The sequence below is a fragment of the Heptranchias perlo genome, chromosome 6 (genome assembly GCF_035084215.1).
Source record: "Heptranchias perlo isolate sHepPer1 chromosome 6, sHepPer1.hap1, whole genome shotgun sequence".
Lineage (NCBI taxonomy): Eukaryota > Metazoa > Chordata > Chondrichthyes > Hexanchiformes > Hexanchidae > Heptranchias > Heptranchias perlo.
Genome location: NC_090330.1, coordinates 21,188,969 through 21,205,975, shown reverse-complemented (window position 1 = coordinate 21,205,975; position 17,007 = coordinate 21,188,969). Strand labels below are relative to the sequence as shown.

The 17,007-nt window shown below is 41.3% G+C and overlaps 1 protein-coding gene across 1 annotated transcript in view; it reads left to right on the top strand.

The window, feature by feature from the left end:
* Nucleotides 1-14,390, top strand: part of LOC137322818 (FRAS1-related extracellular matrix protein 2-like) — a 237,164-nt gene extending 222,774 nt beyond the window's left edge. The window contains exons 20-24 of the mRNA XM_067985900.1: nucleotides 1,103-1,237; nucleotides 2,626-2,752; nucleotides 4,410-4,597; nucleotides 5,851-5,997; nucleotides 11,713-14,390. Of these exons, the coding sequence (XP_067842001.1) occupies nucleotides 1,103-1,237; nucleotides 2,626-2,752; nucleotides 4,410-4,597; nucleotides 5,851-5,997; nucleotides 11,713-12,216 (1,101 nt within the window). The 3' untranslated portion in view covers nucleotides 12,217-14,390. The remainder of the gene's footprint in view (nucleotides 1-1,102; nucleotides 1,238-2,625; nucleotides 2,753-4,409; nucleotides 4,598-5,850; nucleotides 5,998-11,712) is intronic.
* Nucleotides 14,391-17,007: the final 2,617 nt, after the last annotated feature.

The window sequence follows — 17,007 nt, the reverse complement described above, 5'->3', positions numbered from 1 at the left end:
ATAAGGTAGTGGTGGGCAGTCCTACCTTACCTACCCTGATGACATCTGTAACCTTTTACCAGATTGGACCCACGTGCTCTGAGTGTTGCTTTGAGTATTGACCTTAGCCACCTCCTGCTATAACTTTTGCTATGTACCCCAGGTTGTTTTTTGCCCTGTGAAGCAAGCATGATCCCCCTCCTCTGCCTCAGTTGCTCCATTGAAGCATCATTAAACTTTGGGGCTTGCCGTGCAGCTCTGCCTACCACCAAAATATACAAGAACATTGGAAGCAAAACGTCTTCAATGACAAAAAATACTTCCCCCTTAAGGTGTTGCTGCAGAACTTTAAATCCTACAGCAGCGCAGCAAGTTCCATGTCACAAGCAGCAGGCTCCCAATGGCTGGCATTTTCCTTTAATGTTCTACTTTTGCAGAAAATAGCAAAATATTTTAAGTCCCACTCTAGGCCTTCAACACATAATTTAGACTAACACTGCAGCCCAATACTGAGAGAGCGCTGCATTGGTGGAGTTGCCATCCTTCAGATCGGTTGTTACACCGAGGCCCTTGTTCCAGTGATCCAGGTAGAAATTAAAGGTCCCATGGCTTCATAGGAGGGCTGGAGGTTCCTCTTCTCGTGCCCTAGCCAATCTCAGCCAACACCACCAGAGCAGATTCATTGGTCACTTAGACTCAGTGGTATTTGTGAGACTTGTGTGCACAAAATGGCTGCTGTATAGTAACAGTCACTTCATTTCAAGGTGATTCATTGTATGTGAAATGCTTTGAGATGTTTTTGTGAGACCTAAGGCACTATATAAATCCAAGTGTTTTTTTTAAACTTCTGCATAAAAGAAGCCAGTGTGAAAGACATTTTGCTGTCTATCCACGAAACAGTGTATTTGTTTCTGTTTATTATTGTGATCACTAATAATGAAGTTCTTGCCAATTGATAGAAAACAGGCTAAAAAGACTATAGGAAGGTAACCGTAATAAGTCAAAGAAATTTCAGAGGAGATCTTAAATTGATGTGAATATTTATAACTTTAAGATTAACTTCCTAATATGGTGTAGATTTGTTTTCTACTTTTGCAATTGATTGTTCTTTTACTTGTCCTAGGTCCGTGATTATTCAGGAACTTACACTGTGAAGCTGATTCCTTGTGCCTCTGCTCCGAGCCAGGAGTATACCATACCGGTCGTGTGCAATCCAAGGGAGCCAATAACCTTTGACCTTGACATCAGGTTTCAGCAGGTACAAGATTATTTGGCAGCTCAAGTGAACCTCTCCTCACTCGATGAGTCCAATTTTCACCCCTCCCCGTTCTGTGGGAATGAGGTAGTAATGTGATGAAAATGGCGGCACAGCACTTAACCATCCTGTTCTTGCCGACATTCGTATCACCACCATTTTGGGTGGGGATCTTGGAATAGACAGCCCAGGTGCCCGCTGGAAAAAGGCAGGAGCCTTGTTAGCCTGTGCAAATATGGGTCCTATGACATCAATATGACCTCAATGCAATGGGTGAAGCATGCACGGCTTAACCTTGAAGGGGTCTGCTGCAGGCTACTCCAATAAAGATTCAAAAAAAGCTTTTTAAGCAATATGTTTGGGGCCAAGAGAAGCACTAATGCTCCTTCTGAGACCACAAAAATCAACCCTCCTACATCCCCGACCCTCTGTAACCCACCCCAGGAGCACCTTCCCACCCCTCCCACCACCCTTTAGTTACCTGGACTGGCTGGGCTGCACTGTGGAGCTGCTAGATTTCCCACCCTCTCCAATCGGGAAATTGCTCCAAAAGCACAAGCAGCTTGCTGATGGAATTCAAAAAAGCCCCAGCCATGAAAATGGTTCCACCGGGCAGATGGTGGGCTCGCTCCACCCACTTTCCACCTGATGGTAGCTGTCACTTCACAATTGACCCCTATGTGTTTTAAATATGCTCAATATATAAGGTATACTCTATCCAAGGCAGTCATTCAACCTACGTCCTACTCGTTGAAGTTATGATTTTAGAGGATACACAGCTCATTTCCCCTCTTCCCTACCCCCACGATTTATATTGCTCGCTTTTTGGAAGTTTATGTGCATGTTTCCCCTTGATGTGATCTGCTCTTAGGTGTGTGCATATACGATTTCATAACATTTGACTTTGTAACCATACCATGTGGAGATGACTTCTGCCAGAAGTCAATCTTCTCAGTACACTGGCAAGTTTCTGCTTTTTAATGAGAATAATGAACTATTCCTCACAAATAGTTCTAGATTAATTTTCTTCTCCCCATGTGACAATCACATACCTTCTAGCTAGAGCTGAAGCGTCTCGGTTATAGATGTCTTCATAAGTAACCATCAGTGCCTCTCTACGATCAGCTGGCAGGAGATCGGACATTGTTCTTAACTGTACCCTGAGAGAGACCATGTACTTTTTTCTATGTGGTGCTACATCCTGCGGGCTGTCTGGAAAGTGGCAAAAAGGTAGTTTGAACAATGGATGTGCCAGTGATTGATAAAAGCTGGCATCTGTCGGGGACTTGGAGCAAAATGCTGCTATAAACCCAAGAGCTTTGCAAACCTGTCTTTATCATCGTCACTTACTAACTTTTCATTTATTGTTTTTTCTTTATTGCTTCTTCCAGGTGAGTGACCCTGTTGCTGCCGAGTTCAGCCTGAATACTCAAATGTTCCTGCTAAATAGAAAGGGTCTCTGGTTATCTGACGGCTCCATGGGATTCGGAGAAGGCAGCGATGTCGCTTTCACAGAAGGTATGGAAGCCAGACCACTTAGTGCTTTATTGATACAATAGAAACCAAGCTAAACGTGAACACTGTTTAATGACCTAGTACTCAGGCACAGTACAAAAAGCTGGGCATCCTGAGAACCCTTCAAAAATCCCAGTGGGACAATACATGTGTCAGGCTCCAATTTATTTTTAAAATCCAAGGACAGTAGTCTCCATCACCACCCTAACCAATCCCATCACAAGATAATAAGATAAATACAGATGAGGAAGGTCGTACAGACCTTCTAAATTCACCAATCCAGAAAGATTCTACATTCTCCCCACAGCATCCAATTGTTTCTTAAATGGTGCTAGGGTTTTTGATTCCACCATCCTATCCAGACGACCGTTCCATGTGTTGAGCACTCTTTGTGTGAAGAACTTTCCATCATCAATCCTATGTTTGCCTTTAACCAGTTTAAGCTCTGTCCTATTGTCACAGTTCAGCCTTCCAGATCTACCTTTTCTATACTGTTTACTGTCTTCTATACCTCTGAGATCACTTGGAAGGGTTTGCTGAAATACATAGAAGTTACAACATGGAAACAGGCCATTCAGTACAACCAGTGGTGGTGATTATTTTTCAACAACTACAACTCCACCTTACATTTATATAGCACCTTTAACATGGTAAAATGTCCCAAGGTGCTTCACAGGAGCATTATCAGACAACATTTGTCATCAAGCCACACAAGGATATATTAGGAGGCATGACGACAGGAGAGAAGGGCCTAAGAGAAAGAAGGAAAAAGGGACATAGAAGTGAAGGGCTCGGGTCCGGAGAGGCAGCCAAAATGCGCACATGAATGGTCACAGCTCCTTACCTGGCTACATCCCAATTGCTGATCCTGAAAGGAAAATAAACAAATCATAATTCAAACAACCAAACGGTTCTAGAAACACAAGGGCCCTTAAAATTCATGAGAGTTCCACGAAGTCAGCACAGGAGAGCGCTGGCAGGCCCAATCTCAGTGTAACTGTCGGAATCACATCTCGAGGATTTTTTGAGCCAATATTAAAAGGAGTCTGCTATGAAATTTATATAAGGATGTTTGGCCTTCATATTTGAACATTATCTTAGAGAATGAAGTATGTTATTTTGAAGAAACTCAGTGACGCAAGTCCAAATTTTTTAATAAAAAATAACTTGCCACATTTCTGCACTAGTAAAGTAATTAACCGCTGAACATCCTTACAATAACAAGAATGTTTTGGAGGAATACTCCATTAGAATCATTTTGCATAGTTTACCTGGCAAGACAAAGCACAAGTGTTATGGTGTGCTGTACTGTTCTATGTTGTCTGTGACCTCATAGATTGTAGGTTTGTTGCCCGTGTTTGCCAATGTATTTAGTTTCCTATTTCAGTCAGATTAACTGGGGGTATACACCATGTGAAGCAAAGTGCTGTGCCCATAGGAAGCAAGGGAAAATCAGAGCATGCAGCAATAAAGGCTGTCCTGTGTCTCCCAACAATTAATTGGTGCCATGAGATTTGTAGGTTGCACGTTTTCTGTCTCAGGAAATGTCACGTGACATAAAAGACCAAAAGAATATTTTTCTGAAATGGGAAGGAAAGCAGTTTGGTAACACGGTACAAAGTCTCATCAGACTTCTAATTGAAATGTATTTTCCCTGCAGGATCGAGTGTCTATGGGCGTGTGATGGTTGACCCTGTGCAGAACCTGGGAGACTCCTTCAACTGTAATATTGAGAAGGTGTTTCTGTGTACAGGAGCTGATGGATATGTGCCCAAGTACAATCCAATAAATACTGAATATGGTTGCCTGGCTGATTCATCTTCTCTCTTGTACAGGTTCAAGATCCTGGTAAGTCAGTTATTTTAGTATATGGTGGAAAAAACTGCTTTAACAATGGCCTGTAACTTTGGTAGTGTAGAGTTCTGAATTTTCTTTAGCTACATTAACAATATAACCCGGTAGCAGAGCTCCACCAGAACAGATAGCAAATGTTATTGCACTTGACATCAGTCAGTATCCAAGCTGTTTTATAATGATTGATGTAATGTATCAGAAAATTCATCAACTACGATCGATGTGACACATTATTGGAGTATACAGTTCTACTTTTCAAACTTTGTGCTGCTGTTCTGAATCCAAACCTGGATCTCTGTCTTTATGTAGCTTTGATGTGGAGATGCCGGTGATGGACTGGGGTTGACAATTGTAAACAATTTTACAACACCAAGTTATAGTCCAGCAATTTTATTTTAAATTCGCAAGCTTTCGGAGGCTACCTGAGGAAGGAGGTAGCCTCTGAAAGCTTGTGAATTTAAAATAAAATTGCTGGACTATAACTTGGTGTTGTAAAATTGTTTACAATTTATGTAGCTTGGATAAGCTCGACTTTTACAAGAACAAGCCCATGAACAATGTGTTCATTTTGTATGTGCCCCACCCCAAGCAGTCACTTAGATTGTCAGTGAATCCGCTATCTCTATGTTCAGATTTAATGTAGCCAAATTCTCAGCCAGCTCTCTATCTCCAATCCATTCTCTAAATTCACAACCTTCAGCACAATTGTTCCTTTTTTTATTTGTTCAAGTGAATGATAACATTTTAAAAAGCAACTTGGAACAAACGTCACAACCTAATTTATGATGAGTGTGTTGTTTTTTCCCTGGACCACTAGGTGGAGTATGTTGTGATAGGGAATTATTCCAGCTGTGAAGTGAGGGAGCATGGAGGGAAGGAAAGCTGACGGTACCAGCATCTCAGTGCTGCAAAAACACTTCCTGCATGGTATCCATGAACTATGGCGCAGGCTGCTTTGTAGGGAACCAAATACAGGGATCATTTGTTTTTGATTTTTTTTTGTGGGGGGGTGGGGGGTAAGATTGATGAATAAAATTTTAAGGAAAAAAAAGTACATTCAAGCATGTCAAATTTGCTGTCAGCACTGCCAATCACTGAAACTTACTTGATATTGTTGGAAAGAATTGTATTCAGTTCTTGGTTGGGTTGTTTTTAATCCAATATAATTAACTTTCTCAGATACAACTTAAATATATTTTTTCACTGACATACAATTCCTATAACAGGTCTTTTGCTTTTTTAAACAGGATAAGGCTCAGCCTGAGACACAGGACACGTATTTTGGGAGCGTACCATTCAATGCTAGACTTGCAATAGATGATGCTGAAGCACTTGCACTTGCCTTACAGCCTGGCTCTGATGGCTTCCGAGTGGACTCCTCCCCCCTCTTCCAGGTAGGAAAGGGATGTTTGATGGGTAGATATTGCGCAGACAATGCCAATCTTACCCTTTATTGACTTAGTGGCTAGAAGGTTCATATTAGCTATCCTGTCTTACCAGAACAAGGATTATCAGCACAGTTTACTACCCTTAACTGTATTGTGTCATTGCACAAAACTGTAGCTCATTCTTAAAAGTCACGCCACCTGAAATTTCAACACATTAGTCAGATATTGGTGATGTTGATGGCATCATCATTGCATTGTCAGTTCTATGAGTGAGACTTTTATCACCAGAAAATATGTATTGTAAAAGTAAAGTTGTTGAAATTTTTAAAGCAAAACTGCAGCCTAAAATGTGAATTACAAAAATTGCTGTGATTATTTTTGATTTTACTAGGAAGTCCAGTTTGTACACTAAATATGACATATAAATAGTGACAGGGTAGCTGCTTTCAACATGGTAAAAAGGAAAAATCAGTTTTAAATAGCCTAAATGTTATTAGAATTATGCACCTTATCAGCCCTTGCTTAAGTTCAAACTCCTCAGTCCCCTTAACACTGAGAGAATACATCTTGCCCCTGTGCATACTTACATCTCCATTGCAATCACAAAGATAAGCAAAGATGATGGAGACCATTCAGCCCATCCTTCAATTAAACCTATAATCTCTCCCATCACAGTATCTGGCTGCCTCTTCAATAACTCCAAAGTTTTTCCGTCGATAATCCTACCTGGAAGACCATTCCAGGTATTAATCACTCTTTCTGTGAAGTAGTGCTTCCTGACATCAATCCTAAACATGCCTTTTACCGGTTTATCAAATATTAATGTTCTCTTGTCCTGCAGTCATTGTTTAATTTGAAGTATTGCTCAGGATTTACCTTTGCTATTCCACTTAGTATCTTACATAAGGTGTCCTCTCACAGGACTCCTTTCAAAGCTAAAGAATCCATGTTTTTCTCATCTTTCCTCATAACCCAGTGCTTTTACAGAAAGGATCAGCCATGTCATCCCTTCTCTGTACCTCTTCCAAGGCTTGGAGCTTTTTCTTGTTCTTCAATTACCAGAATTGAATGCAGTATCCAAGAGGTGGTCTGAGCAGAGCATTATACAGCTTCATACTTGTAATCTAGTTATTTGGCAATATTCCATTTGCTTTGTTGCTCTGTGATAACAGGATATTATCAATAGAGAGTCTCCTCATCATTCCCAGATTTCATTCAGCCTCTCCCCTAGACAACTGACCACTATACATTAAGTAAGTTCCTCATTTTTTCCCAATGTGCAAGATCTTGCATTCTTGGATTGAATTTCATCTACCATAATTTGCCTACTTGCATATATTGTCTCGATCAAAGATCCATATGTTGTCTAGATCAAAGATCCATATATTGTCTAGATCCTTACTCTGTTCCTCGAGTCCTTCACTAAACTCTACTGCCCCCAGCCCAGTTTAGTATCATCTCTAAATTTGACCGTCTTATGTTGAATTTATGTCAGTTTTGTAGATTGGAAATAGTGGGCACCCCAGCACTATTTACTGGGGCACTTCACCCAGTATATCTCTTCAGTCTGACATCACTTCCATAAGTATTATCCCCTTTCTTTCAGTCAATTCCTCATCCATCTCCAAGTTTTACCTAGAATACCTGTTGATTTAAGTTTATGTAGCAGCCTTTCATGTGGAATTTTATCAAACACTTTCCAGAAGTCTAGGTACATTGTATTAAAGGATCTCCGGCCTCCTGTTGGAATGTTAGTTCCTCAACCAAGTCAATGACTTTGGTCAGAAAGGATTTGCCACTTCCTAAATTATGTTGGCTGCCACTTACTAGGTAATTTTCATATCAGTACTCCTCAACTTTGTTCCGAATGATTGGCTCCATTATTTTTGACAAATACCAATTACCTAAATCTTTGATGGTTTTGATCGGAGCCAGAAAAAAAAATCCATTACTAGCCAGATATTGTTTATTGGCCTCATTTAATGGACTCAATCCATCCAGTTGCAAAACAAGACCCTGATCAATAATCTGCTAATGCTAACTGGCTGGAATCTCCTAATGTTTTTATTTTCAGTGGGAGTTCGTCAGCACACTTTATAGAATTTATAATGAAGTTTCCACTGAGACTCAGGACATACTTCACTACAACAGGTGGTTTGTGTTGACTGAGGTTGTTACATTAGAGTATCACTAAATTTAATTAGTTAATGTTTTTGTTGCAATCTGAGTTATAAGCACCCAAATACCTCTGTGTACTGTAATAGCCAAAGACTGGGGTTTATTGAGTGAGCCTGTTAGAAGGAACAATGACTGTTTTCAGTTCATTAATTAGTTGATGTTTCTATTACAATCTGAGTTACTGGGCACTAGATATTTCCAGGTACTGTAAAATCCTAAGGGATCAGTACAAATTATGTAACCTTACAAATAATGTGTGAGAAACACTCAGCTTCAATAGGAACATAGTTACAGGAGGAGACCATTCAGCCCTTCGTGCCTATTCACTTAGATCCTGGCTGATCGGTACCTCATTTACCTGCCTTTGCTCCATATCCCTTGATACACTTACCCAACAAAAATCTAGCAATCTCAGTCTTGAAAATCTCAATTGACCCAGCATTCAGAGACTTTTGGGGGAGCCTGTTCCTGATTTCCCCTGCCCTTTGTGTGGAAAAAGTGCTTCCTGATTTCACTCCTAAATGAACGAGCTCTAATTTTAAGATTATGGCCTCTTGTTCTGGATTCCTTCACCAGAGGAAATAGTTTTTCTGTATCTACCCAATTGAATCCCTTTATCATTTTAAACACATCAATTAGATCACCCTCAATCTTCTAAACTCTGGGGAATACAAGTCAAGTTTATGCAATTTGTACTCATAATTTAATCCTTTAAACCCCAGTATTTGGTGAATCTGCACTGTGCCCCTTCAATGGCCAATATATCTTTCCTGAGGTTCGGTGCCCTAAACTAAACGCAGTACTCCAGATGGGGGTCTGACTAAGACTCTGTACAACTGAATCATAACTTCCTCACTTTGTTTTCCAACCCCCTTGAGATAAAGTCCAACATTCTATTAGCCTTTTTGATTACATTGTGTACCTGTGCACCAGCTTTTACTGATTCCCTTTGATCCTCCACAGTTTCTAGTCTCTCGCCATTTAGAAAATATTCCGATTTTCCTTTCTTGGATCCAAAGTAGGTGACCTTACACTTCCCCACATTGAACTCCATCTGTCTATGTCCCATTGTAACTTCCTGCTCCCATCTACACAACTTAGAATCATAGAATCACGGAAATGTTACAGCACGGAAGGAGGCCATTCAGCCCATCGAGTCCGCGCCGGTTCTTTGCAAGAGCAATCCAGCTAGTCCCACTCCCCCGCCCTATCCCCGTAGCCCTGCAGATTTTTTCCTTTCAAGTACTTATCCAGTTCCCTTTTGAAGGCCACAATTGAATCTGCCTCCACCACCCCCTGGGGCAGTGCATTCCAGATCCTAACCACTTGCTGCGTAAAAAAGTTTTTCCTCATGTCACCTTTGGTTTTTTTGCCAATCACTTTAAATCTATGTCCTCTGATCCTTGACCCTTCCACCAATGGGAACAGTTTCTCTCTACCTACTCTGTCTAGACCCTTCATGATTTTGAATACCTCTATCAAATCGCCTCGCAAACATCCCTGTTCCAAGGAGAACAACCCCAGTTTCTCCAGTCTATCCACATAACTAAAGTCCCTCATCCCTGGAGTCATTCTAGTTAATCTCTTCTGCACCCTTTCTAAGGCCTTCACATCTTTCCTGAAGTGCGGTGCCCAGAATTGGACTCAATACTCCAGTTGTGGCCGAACCAGTGTTTTATAAAGGTTCATCATGACTTCCATACTTTTTGTACTCTATGCCCCTGTTTATAAAGCCGAGGATCCTGTATGCTTTTTTAACCACTTTCTCAACCTGCCCTGCCACCTTGAACAATTTGTGTACATATACCCCCAGATCTCTCTGTTCCTGTACCTCTTTTAGAATTGTGCCCTCTAGTTTATATTGCCTCTCCTCATGCTTCCTACCGAAATGTATCACTTCGCATTTTTCTGTGTTAAATTTCATCTTCCACGTGTCCGCCCATGCCACCAGCCTGTCTACATCCTCTTGAAGTCTATCACTATTCTCCTCACTGTTTACTACCCTTCCAAGTTTTGTGTCATCTGCAAATTTTGAAATTGTGCCCTGTACACCCAAGTCCAAGTCATTAATATATATCAAGAAAAGCAGTGGTCCCAGCACTGACTCCTGGGGAACACCACTGTACACCACCCTCCAGTCCGAAAAACAACCATTCACCACTACTCTCTGTTTCCTGTCCCTTAGCAAATTCTGTATCCATGTTGCTACTGCCCCCTTTATTCCATGGGTCACAATCTTGGTGATAAGCCTACCGTGTGGCACTTTATCAATCGCCTTTGAAAGTCCATATACACCACATCGACTGCATTGCCCTCATTGACCCTCTCTGTTACCTCATCAAAAAACTCTATCAGGTTAGTTAAACACGATTTGCCTTTTGCAAATCTGTGCTGGCTTTCCCTAATCAATCCACACTCGTCCAAGCGACTGTTAATTCTGTCCCGGATTATCATTTCTAAAAATTTACCCACCACTGACATCAAACTGACTGGCCTATAGTTGCTGGGTTTATCCTTACACCTCTGAGTAGATCTCCCTAATGGTCCCTAATCGACCCTACCCATTTACTGTTTACATGCCTGTAGAAGACTTTTGGATTCCCTTTTATGTTGGCCGTCAGTCTATTCTCATGCTCTCTCTTTGCCCCTCTTATTTCCTTTTTCACTTCCCCTCTGAACTTTCTATATTCTGCCTGGTTCTCACTTGTGTCATCAACCTGACATCTGTCATATGCCCCTTTTTTTCGTTTCATCTTACTCACTATCTCTTTTGCCATCCAGGGAGTTCTGGCTTTAGTTACCCTCCTTTCCGCCTCGTGGGAATGTGCCTAGACTGTAGCCGAACCATCTCCTTCTTAAAGGCCGACCATTGTTCAACTACAGTTTTGCCTGCCAATCTTTGATTCCAGTTTACCTGGGCTAGATCTGTTCTCATCCCATTGAAATTGGCCCTCCTCCAATTAAGTATTTTTACTTTAAAGTGGTCCATGTCCTTTTCCATAGCTATTCTAAACTTACTGTGCCTCCTAATTTAATGTCATCTGTGAACTTGGATATACAACTTTCTATTTCTTCATCCAAGTCATTAATATATATGGTGAAAAGCTGACGCCCAGAACAGATCCAGTAACCATTATTCAGTACAATTTAGCTAAAGCAAACACTTGTGCAACCTGAGTAGATTGTATGAGATTATATGGCAATTGTTTTTGATTTCTAATATTTAATGCAAACTGTAGACTTAATATACACTTAAGCAGAATAAGCTGCAGTGGATGTAATTGCAAGCATCCCAGTCTCTGCTGCCTCACACAGACCACCATGGATGTTTAAAATGTGCATTGATGTCAAGTAATTATCAAAGGAAGTATAAATGGCCGCTAAGCTTATCCTCCAATATGAAAAAATAGGTTAGTAGCCAATTTAAAGTTATTTGTTCTCTCCAAACAGGACAAGTGATGTGAAAGGTATTCTCCTGTTAATGTTTTGACTGCTGCAGTGAAGTCTGAAGCAGAACAGTCATATGTTATTTTTAATCTTTAGGTTGCCGCTGGTCGAGAGTGGTACATTCATACCATCTACACCGTGCGGTCTAGGGAAAGTGCTAACAGAGGCATTGGAAAGAGAAGTGTGGAGTATCATATTGTTTCACACAACGGAAACCTGAGCACTGTGGGGCATTCACGCCAGCGGCGAGCAGTTAAAGAAGCCCCCTTACTTGCTGAGGACATCGGCATTGAGAACAACAGAGGAACCAACATTCAACATATTGCCTTGGACCGCAGCAACAGGAAGCAGGTTGTCGAGAAAGAGATCTTCCGTGAAGGAGCTGTTGCTAGGTCACCAAATGACCGAGGCGACGAAGGTGGCAATGTCCCCATTATTGGAGGGATTGCTGCCTTATTACTAGCTATTTGTGTCATTATTATCATCGTCCTCGTGCTGAAATGCAGGAAGCAATCAGATAAGAAGGGAGAGTACAAGAAATCACCCAGCAACGAGGCCATGACTGCACCGAGTTATCACAGCGACAGCTCTGAGGTCTGATCAGCATCAAGTTACATTTCAGCCAAGTCCAAAGTGCCTCAGAGGACTTGAACTGTGCCTTATTACAAAGACCAGAACATTATTTATCCAATTACTGTTGTCACTTGACTCCAGCTGTACTTGAATGTTTGGTTTTGGAACCCATGCAACATCGCATTCACAGAAACTTGGCCATGGGTCTCGAGTGTCATCTTTTGCACAGAATTCAGCAAGTGACCTGAAATGCACTGCACATCGAGAGGCACTGCACAAACTGCATCACGGGGAGGCAGAGGGCTATGGGAGGGGAAATCCATTACTTTTTTTAATCACTTTCCCTGATCAGGATGAAAAAGGACAACTGTATCCAAAGGTGCTAATTTGTCCTCTCCTACTGAGAAGGAGGCTTATTAACTTATGTAGATGATGTAAAGACTGGAGGTGCAGTGATTAGAAGACTCAATTAATCACTTTTGTATTCTGTTCGTTTCTAGACCATAAATGAATTAGTCAGCATTTTATATAAGAATTTTGCAGCTGGACACATGTACTGGAAGACTCCCCAGTCATGAAGTACCAGAATATTTCCAAGTTACACCATTCAGCTCACAAAAGATCATATACATTGTAAAGTGACTTATAATCGTTGCACCCCCTGGATTAAACCTTTAGAAAATAAAATCACTTATTAAATTTTAGTTGTTTGGTCCATCTGGGAAGGTTGAGGTGATTTGACTTGGTCTGTAAGTTATCCACATGGTGCTCTCTTGTTTTGTATTCTTGTTTTGAAATTCTTGTACAGGTTCAATTTATCCAGTTTATGTCTCATTTTTGCTTTGGTCTGTGTGACTGCAGAAAGTGTATTTACTGCATGTTTGCTGCTTGTCATTAACTTTTATTTTGTGATGCATGAGGGGATGGCAGATGGTGGGTGTAAATGTTTAACGGGACAGCTTTAACAGGGTACGCACTGGCCTTGGAGGTCAAGGATGTGAATTCCTTAAATTTAAACAAAAAACTTCACCACATCACTTTTTTTTTATAATAGGAAGTGAAGTAAACTTGTGTTAGACTTTCTTATAAGCTCTGCTCCTGATCTACAGAATAGGTTTAGACCAGGACCAGGTAATCTCTGCACTGAAGTAACATCAGGCCTAATAATTAGGTCTTGTATATTTGTGTGTAACCAGTGTTGTCACTAAGCCTATTTAGCACATTGATACCAATACGTCATAGGAAAAATATCACAATGAAGCCATTATGCTTTGATATTACTTTTAACTCATCACCTCAAATTAGTCCCATCACCAGTGACAGACCTATAACTACCAGTGCTTTATCTTAGTGTTATAAAGCTCAAAATAATCTCTCCAGAAACAGCCCCCATTTGGATCTAGAATTGTACCACTTTTCTTTACACTGTGTGCGGATATAATATGAAAGCTACACACGTGAACGGTTACATTTTATTGAGATTCTGTCGACAACACTGCACACTGGCAACTTAGCTCTGTGTGTGTCTGCAGGGTAGACATTACTATTTCAATGTAGGTTGTGTAGCAACATACTGGACAAATTTTGCAACAAAAATGCTTTAAATGACTCAACTAATTGTAATTGTGGACTCCATGAACCCTATAGGTGTTTTGTGTATATAAACTACAGAAAACCCTGAAATAATTCACTGCTCACTTAGAGGCATTTTTAATTTCTGCCTTCTTGTGCAACATTAGTTTTTTAAGTTTTGTTTTTTTTAATTGGATTTGTCATTGTATGTAGTTCTTTGTGTACTATACCAACTGCCTGTTTGCAATGGGCAAACTATGCAATCTGCAGCATTAGCATTTATCCAACATATTGCATCAGTATAAATTGATAATTTGGTTACTCTACTTATTTTGTTACAATCCCAGTATCTCCAGCCTGTTGAGTTTGGAACCATTTTGTATATCTAATTGTTCTGCTGTGGGATACTGGTATTAAAGCAAGATTATTGGATATTTGTTTCCTGGAGAGTAGCCGGTATTAATATTATTGGCTGCATAATGTAAGTATTTGTTACAAGTCAGCAAGCATAACATTAGCAAAAATCACTTCTAGAAATATTGCAAAAAAACATATAATTTTAACCCTTCATTGTTTTCTTTTTTAGTAATGTGTTCATATTGCATTCAAATAAAATATTCTTTCGCCTATTTTTAATGAATGAAGTTGATTTTAAAAGAGCAATCATTCAGAATGTTCTGTTTTTCCATCAAGCCACACAATATTTACTCACAGCTTCTGTGTATTGAGGCCCCATCCACTGGGATTTGAAAGCATACACAGTGTTGTGGACCTGAGGAAGAGCACACCTGAAGAACAATAACAACAACTTGCATTTATATAGCACATTTAATAAGGCAAAACGTCCCAAGGCACTTCACAGGATTGTTATCAAACAAAATTTGACACTGAGCCACATAAGGAGATATTAGGACAGGTGACCAAAAGCTTAGTTAAAGAGGTAGGTTTTAAGGAGCGTCTTAAAGGAGGAGAGAGAAGTAGAGAGGCGGAGAGGTTTAGGGAGGGAATTCCAGAGCTTAGTGCATAGACAGCTGAAGGCATGGCCGTCAATGGTGGAGCGAAGAAAATTGGGGATGCGCAAGAGATCAGAATTGGAGGAGCGCAGAGATCTCGGAGGGTTGTAGAACTGGAGGAGGTTACAGAGATAAGGAGGGGTGAGGCCATGGAGCGATTTGAAAACAAGGACGAGAATTTTAAATTGAGGCATTGCCGGACCGTAGGTCAACGAGCACAGGGGTAATGGGTGAATGGGACTTGGTGCGAGTTAGGATAGGGGCAGCAATGTTTTGAATGAGTTCAAGTTTACTGAGGGTGCAAGGTAGGAGAGCAATGGAATAGCCGGGTCTAGAGGTAACAACAACATGGATGAGGGTTTCAGCAGCAGCTGAGCTGAGCAAGGGACAGAGATGGGCGATGTTACGGAGGTGGAGGTGGGCAGTCTTGGTGATAGAGAGGATATGGGGTTGGGATCTCAGCTCAAGATCAAATAGGACGTCAAGGTTGTGAAGAGTCTGATTCACCATCAGACAGCGGCCAGGGAGAGGGATGGATTCAGTGGCTAGGGAACGGAGTTTGTGGCCTGAAGTCAAAAAAGTGTCAATTGTAGATGACATGTGGAATTTGTCAAGTTATTTAACATGCTGCATGTAGTTTGTTCATGCCTTACAGCCATACAAAAGAGTGTTGGAAGAAACTCTTAATTATAGACCTTCAGCTTGGCCTTCATGTCGACTCTACATGTGTTATTGTAAGCACCCATCTAATGAGCTCCCATTCTTGACCCAAACTTACTGATCACTTTTCCCACATAAGTGAACTGGGTCACAGCAGTGAGCTCCATGTTATTAAAGACTTACAACGTAGTAAAAGGTTGGCTGGAATTTCCTTGGAGCTGCTTCCCTCCACTGCTGTAACTTCGCTGGATATGCGGTGGAAACCTCATTGACGCACGTTAATGGGGTTACCACTACACTGCCGGCGAAACATGACGGCGGAGAGGGAGCAGCCACGAGGAAATTCCTGGCCCAAGATTTTCCTAGTGTCAGCTTGTGCATGACCACTTTTCATTTGGCTGTTTTTGCTGAGAATCTCCTGGTGATCAACTGGATGTCTTTCTGGGTGTGAGCTTTTGAAGAGCAATTGGCAGATGAGAGCTTCAGTTAACTTGGTAGATAGTGCGAACGCTCCAGATTCGGCCTGGAGTCTCCAGGAATTGAAGATTAATCTCCAGGACACTGCTGCGAGCAACCCTGGAAAAAAAAATCATAGAATGATAGAACAGGGACGGTTGCGAGGCGATTTGATAGAGGTATTCGGCCCACCGAGCACGTGCCAGCTCTTTGTAAGAGCAGTCCAGTTAGTCCCATTCCCCCGCTCTTTCCCCGTAGCCCTGCAAATTTGAATCCTTCAGGCAGCGCATTCTGACAGATCATAACCACTTGCTGCGTTAAAAAAAAAGGTTTTCCCTCATGTCGCCTTTGGTTCTTTTGCCAATCACCTTAAATCTATGTCCTCTGGTTCTCGGCCCTTCCACCAATGGGAACGGTTTCTCTTTATTTACTTTGCCTAAACCTTTCATGATTTTGAACAGTTCCATCAAATCTCCTCTCAACATTCTCTGTTCTAAGGAGAACAACCTCTGCTTTTCCAGTCTATCCACGTAACTGAAGTCCCTCATCCCTGGAACCATTCCAGTAAATCTTTTCTGCACCCTCTCTAAGGCCTTCACATCCTTCCTAAAGTGCGGTGCCCAGAATTGGACACAATACTCCAGTTGTGGCCGAACCAGTGTTTTATAAAGGTTCAACATAACTTCCTTGCTTTTGTACTCTATGCCTCTATTAATAAAGCCCAGGATCCTGTATGCTTTTTTAATCACTTTCTCAACCTGTCCTGCCACCTTCAAAGATTTGTGCACCTATACCCCCGGGTCTCTCTGTTCCTGCACCCCCTTTAGAATTGCACCCTTTAGTTTTTATTGCCTCTCCTCGTTCTTCCTGCCAAAATGTATCACTTCACACTTCTCTGCCTGAAATTTCATCTGCCATGTGTCCACCCAGGCAATTGGGACTAGCTTAGTGGTATAAACTGGGCGACATGGACATGTTGGGCCGAAGGGCCTGTTTCCATGTTGTAACTTCTATGATTCTATGATTCTATGATTACTATCCTCCTCACTGTTTACTACACTTCCAAGTTTTGTGTCATCTGCAAATTTTGAAATTGTGCCCTGTACATCCAAGTCCA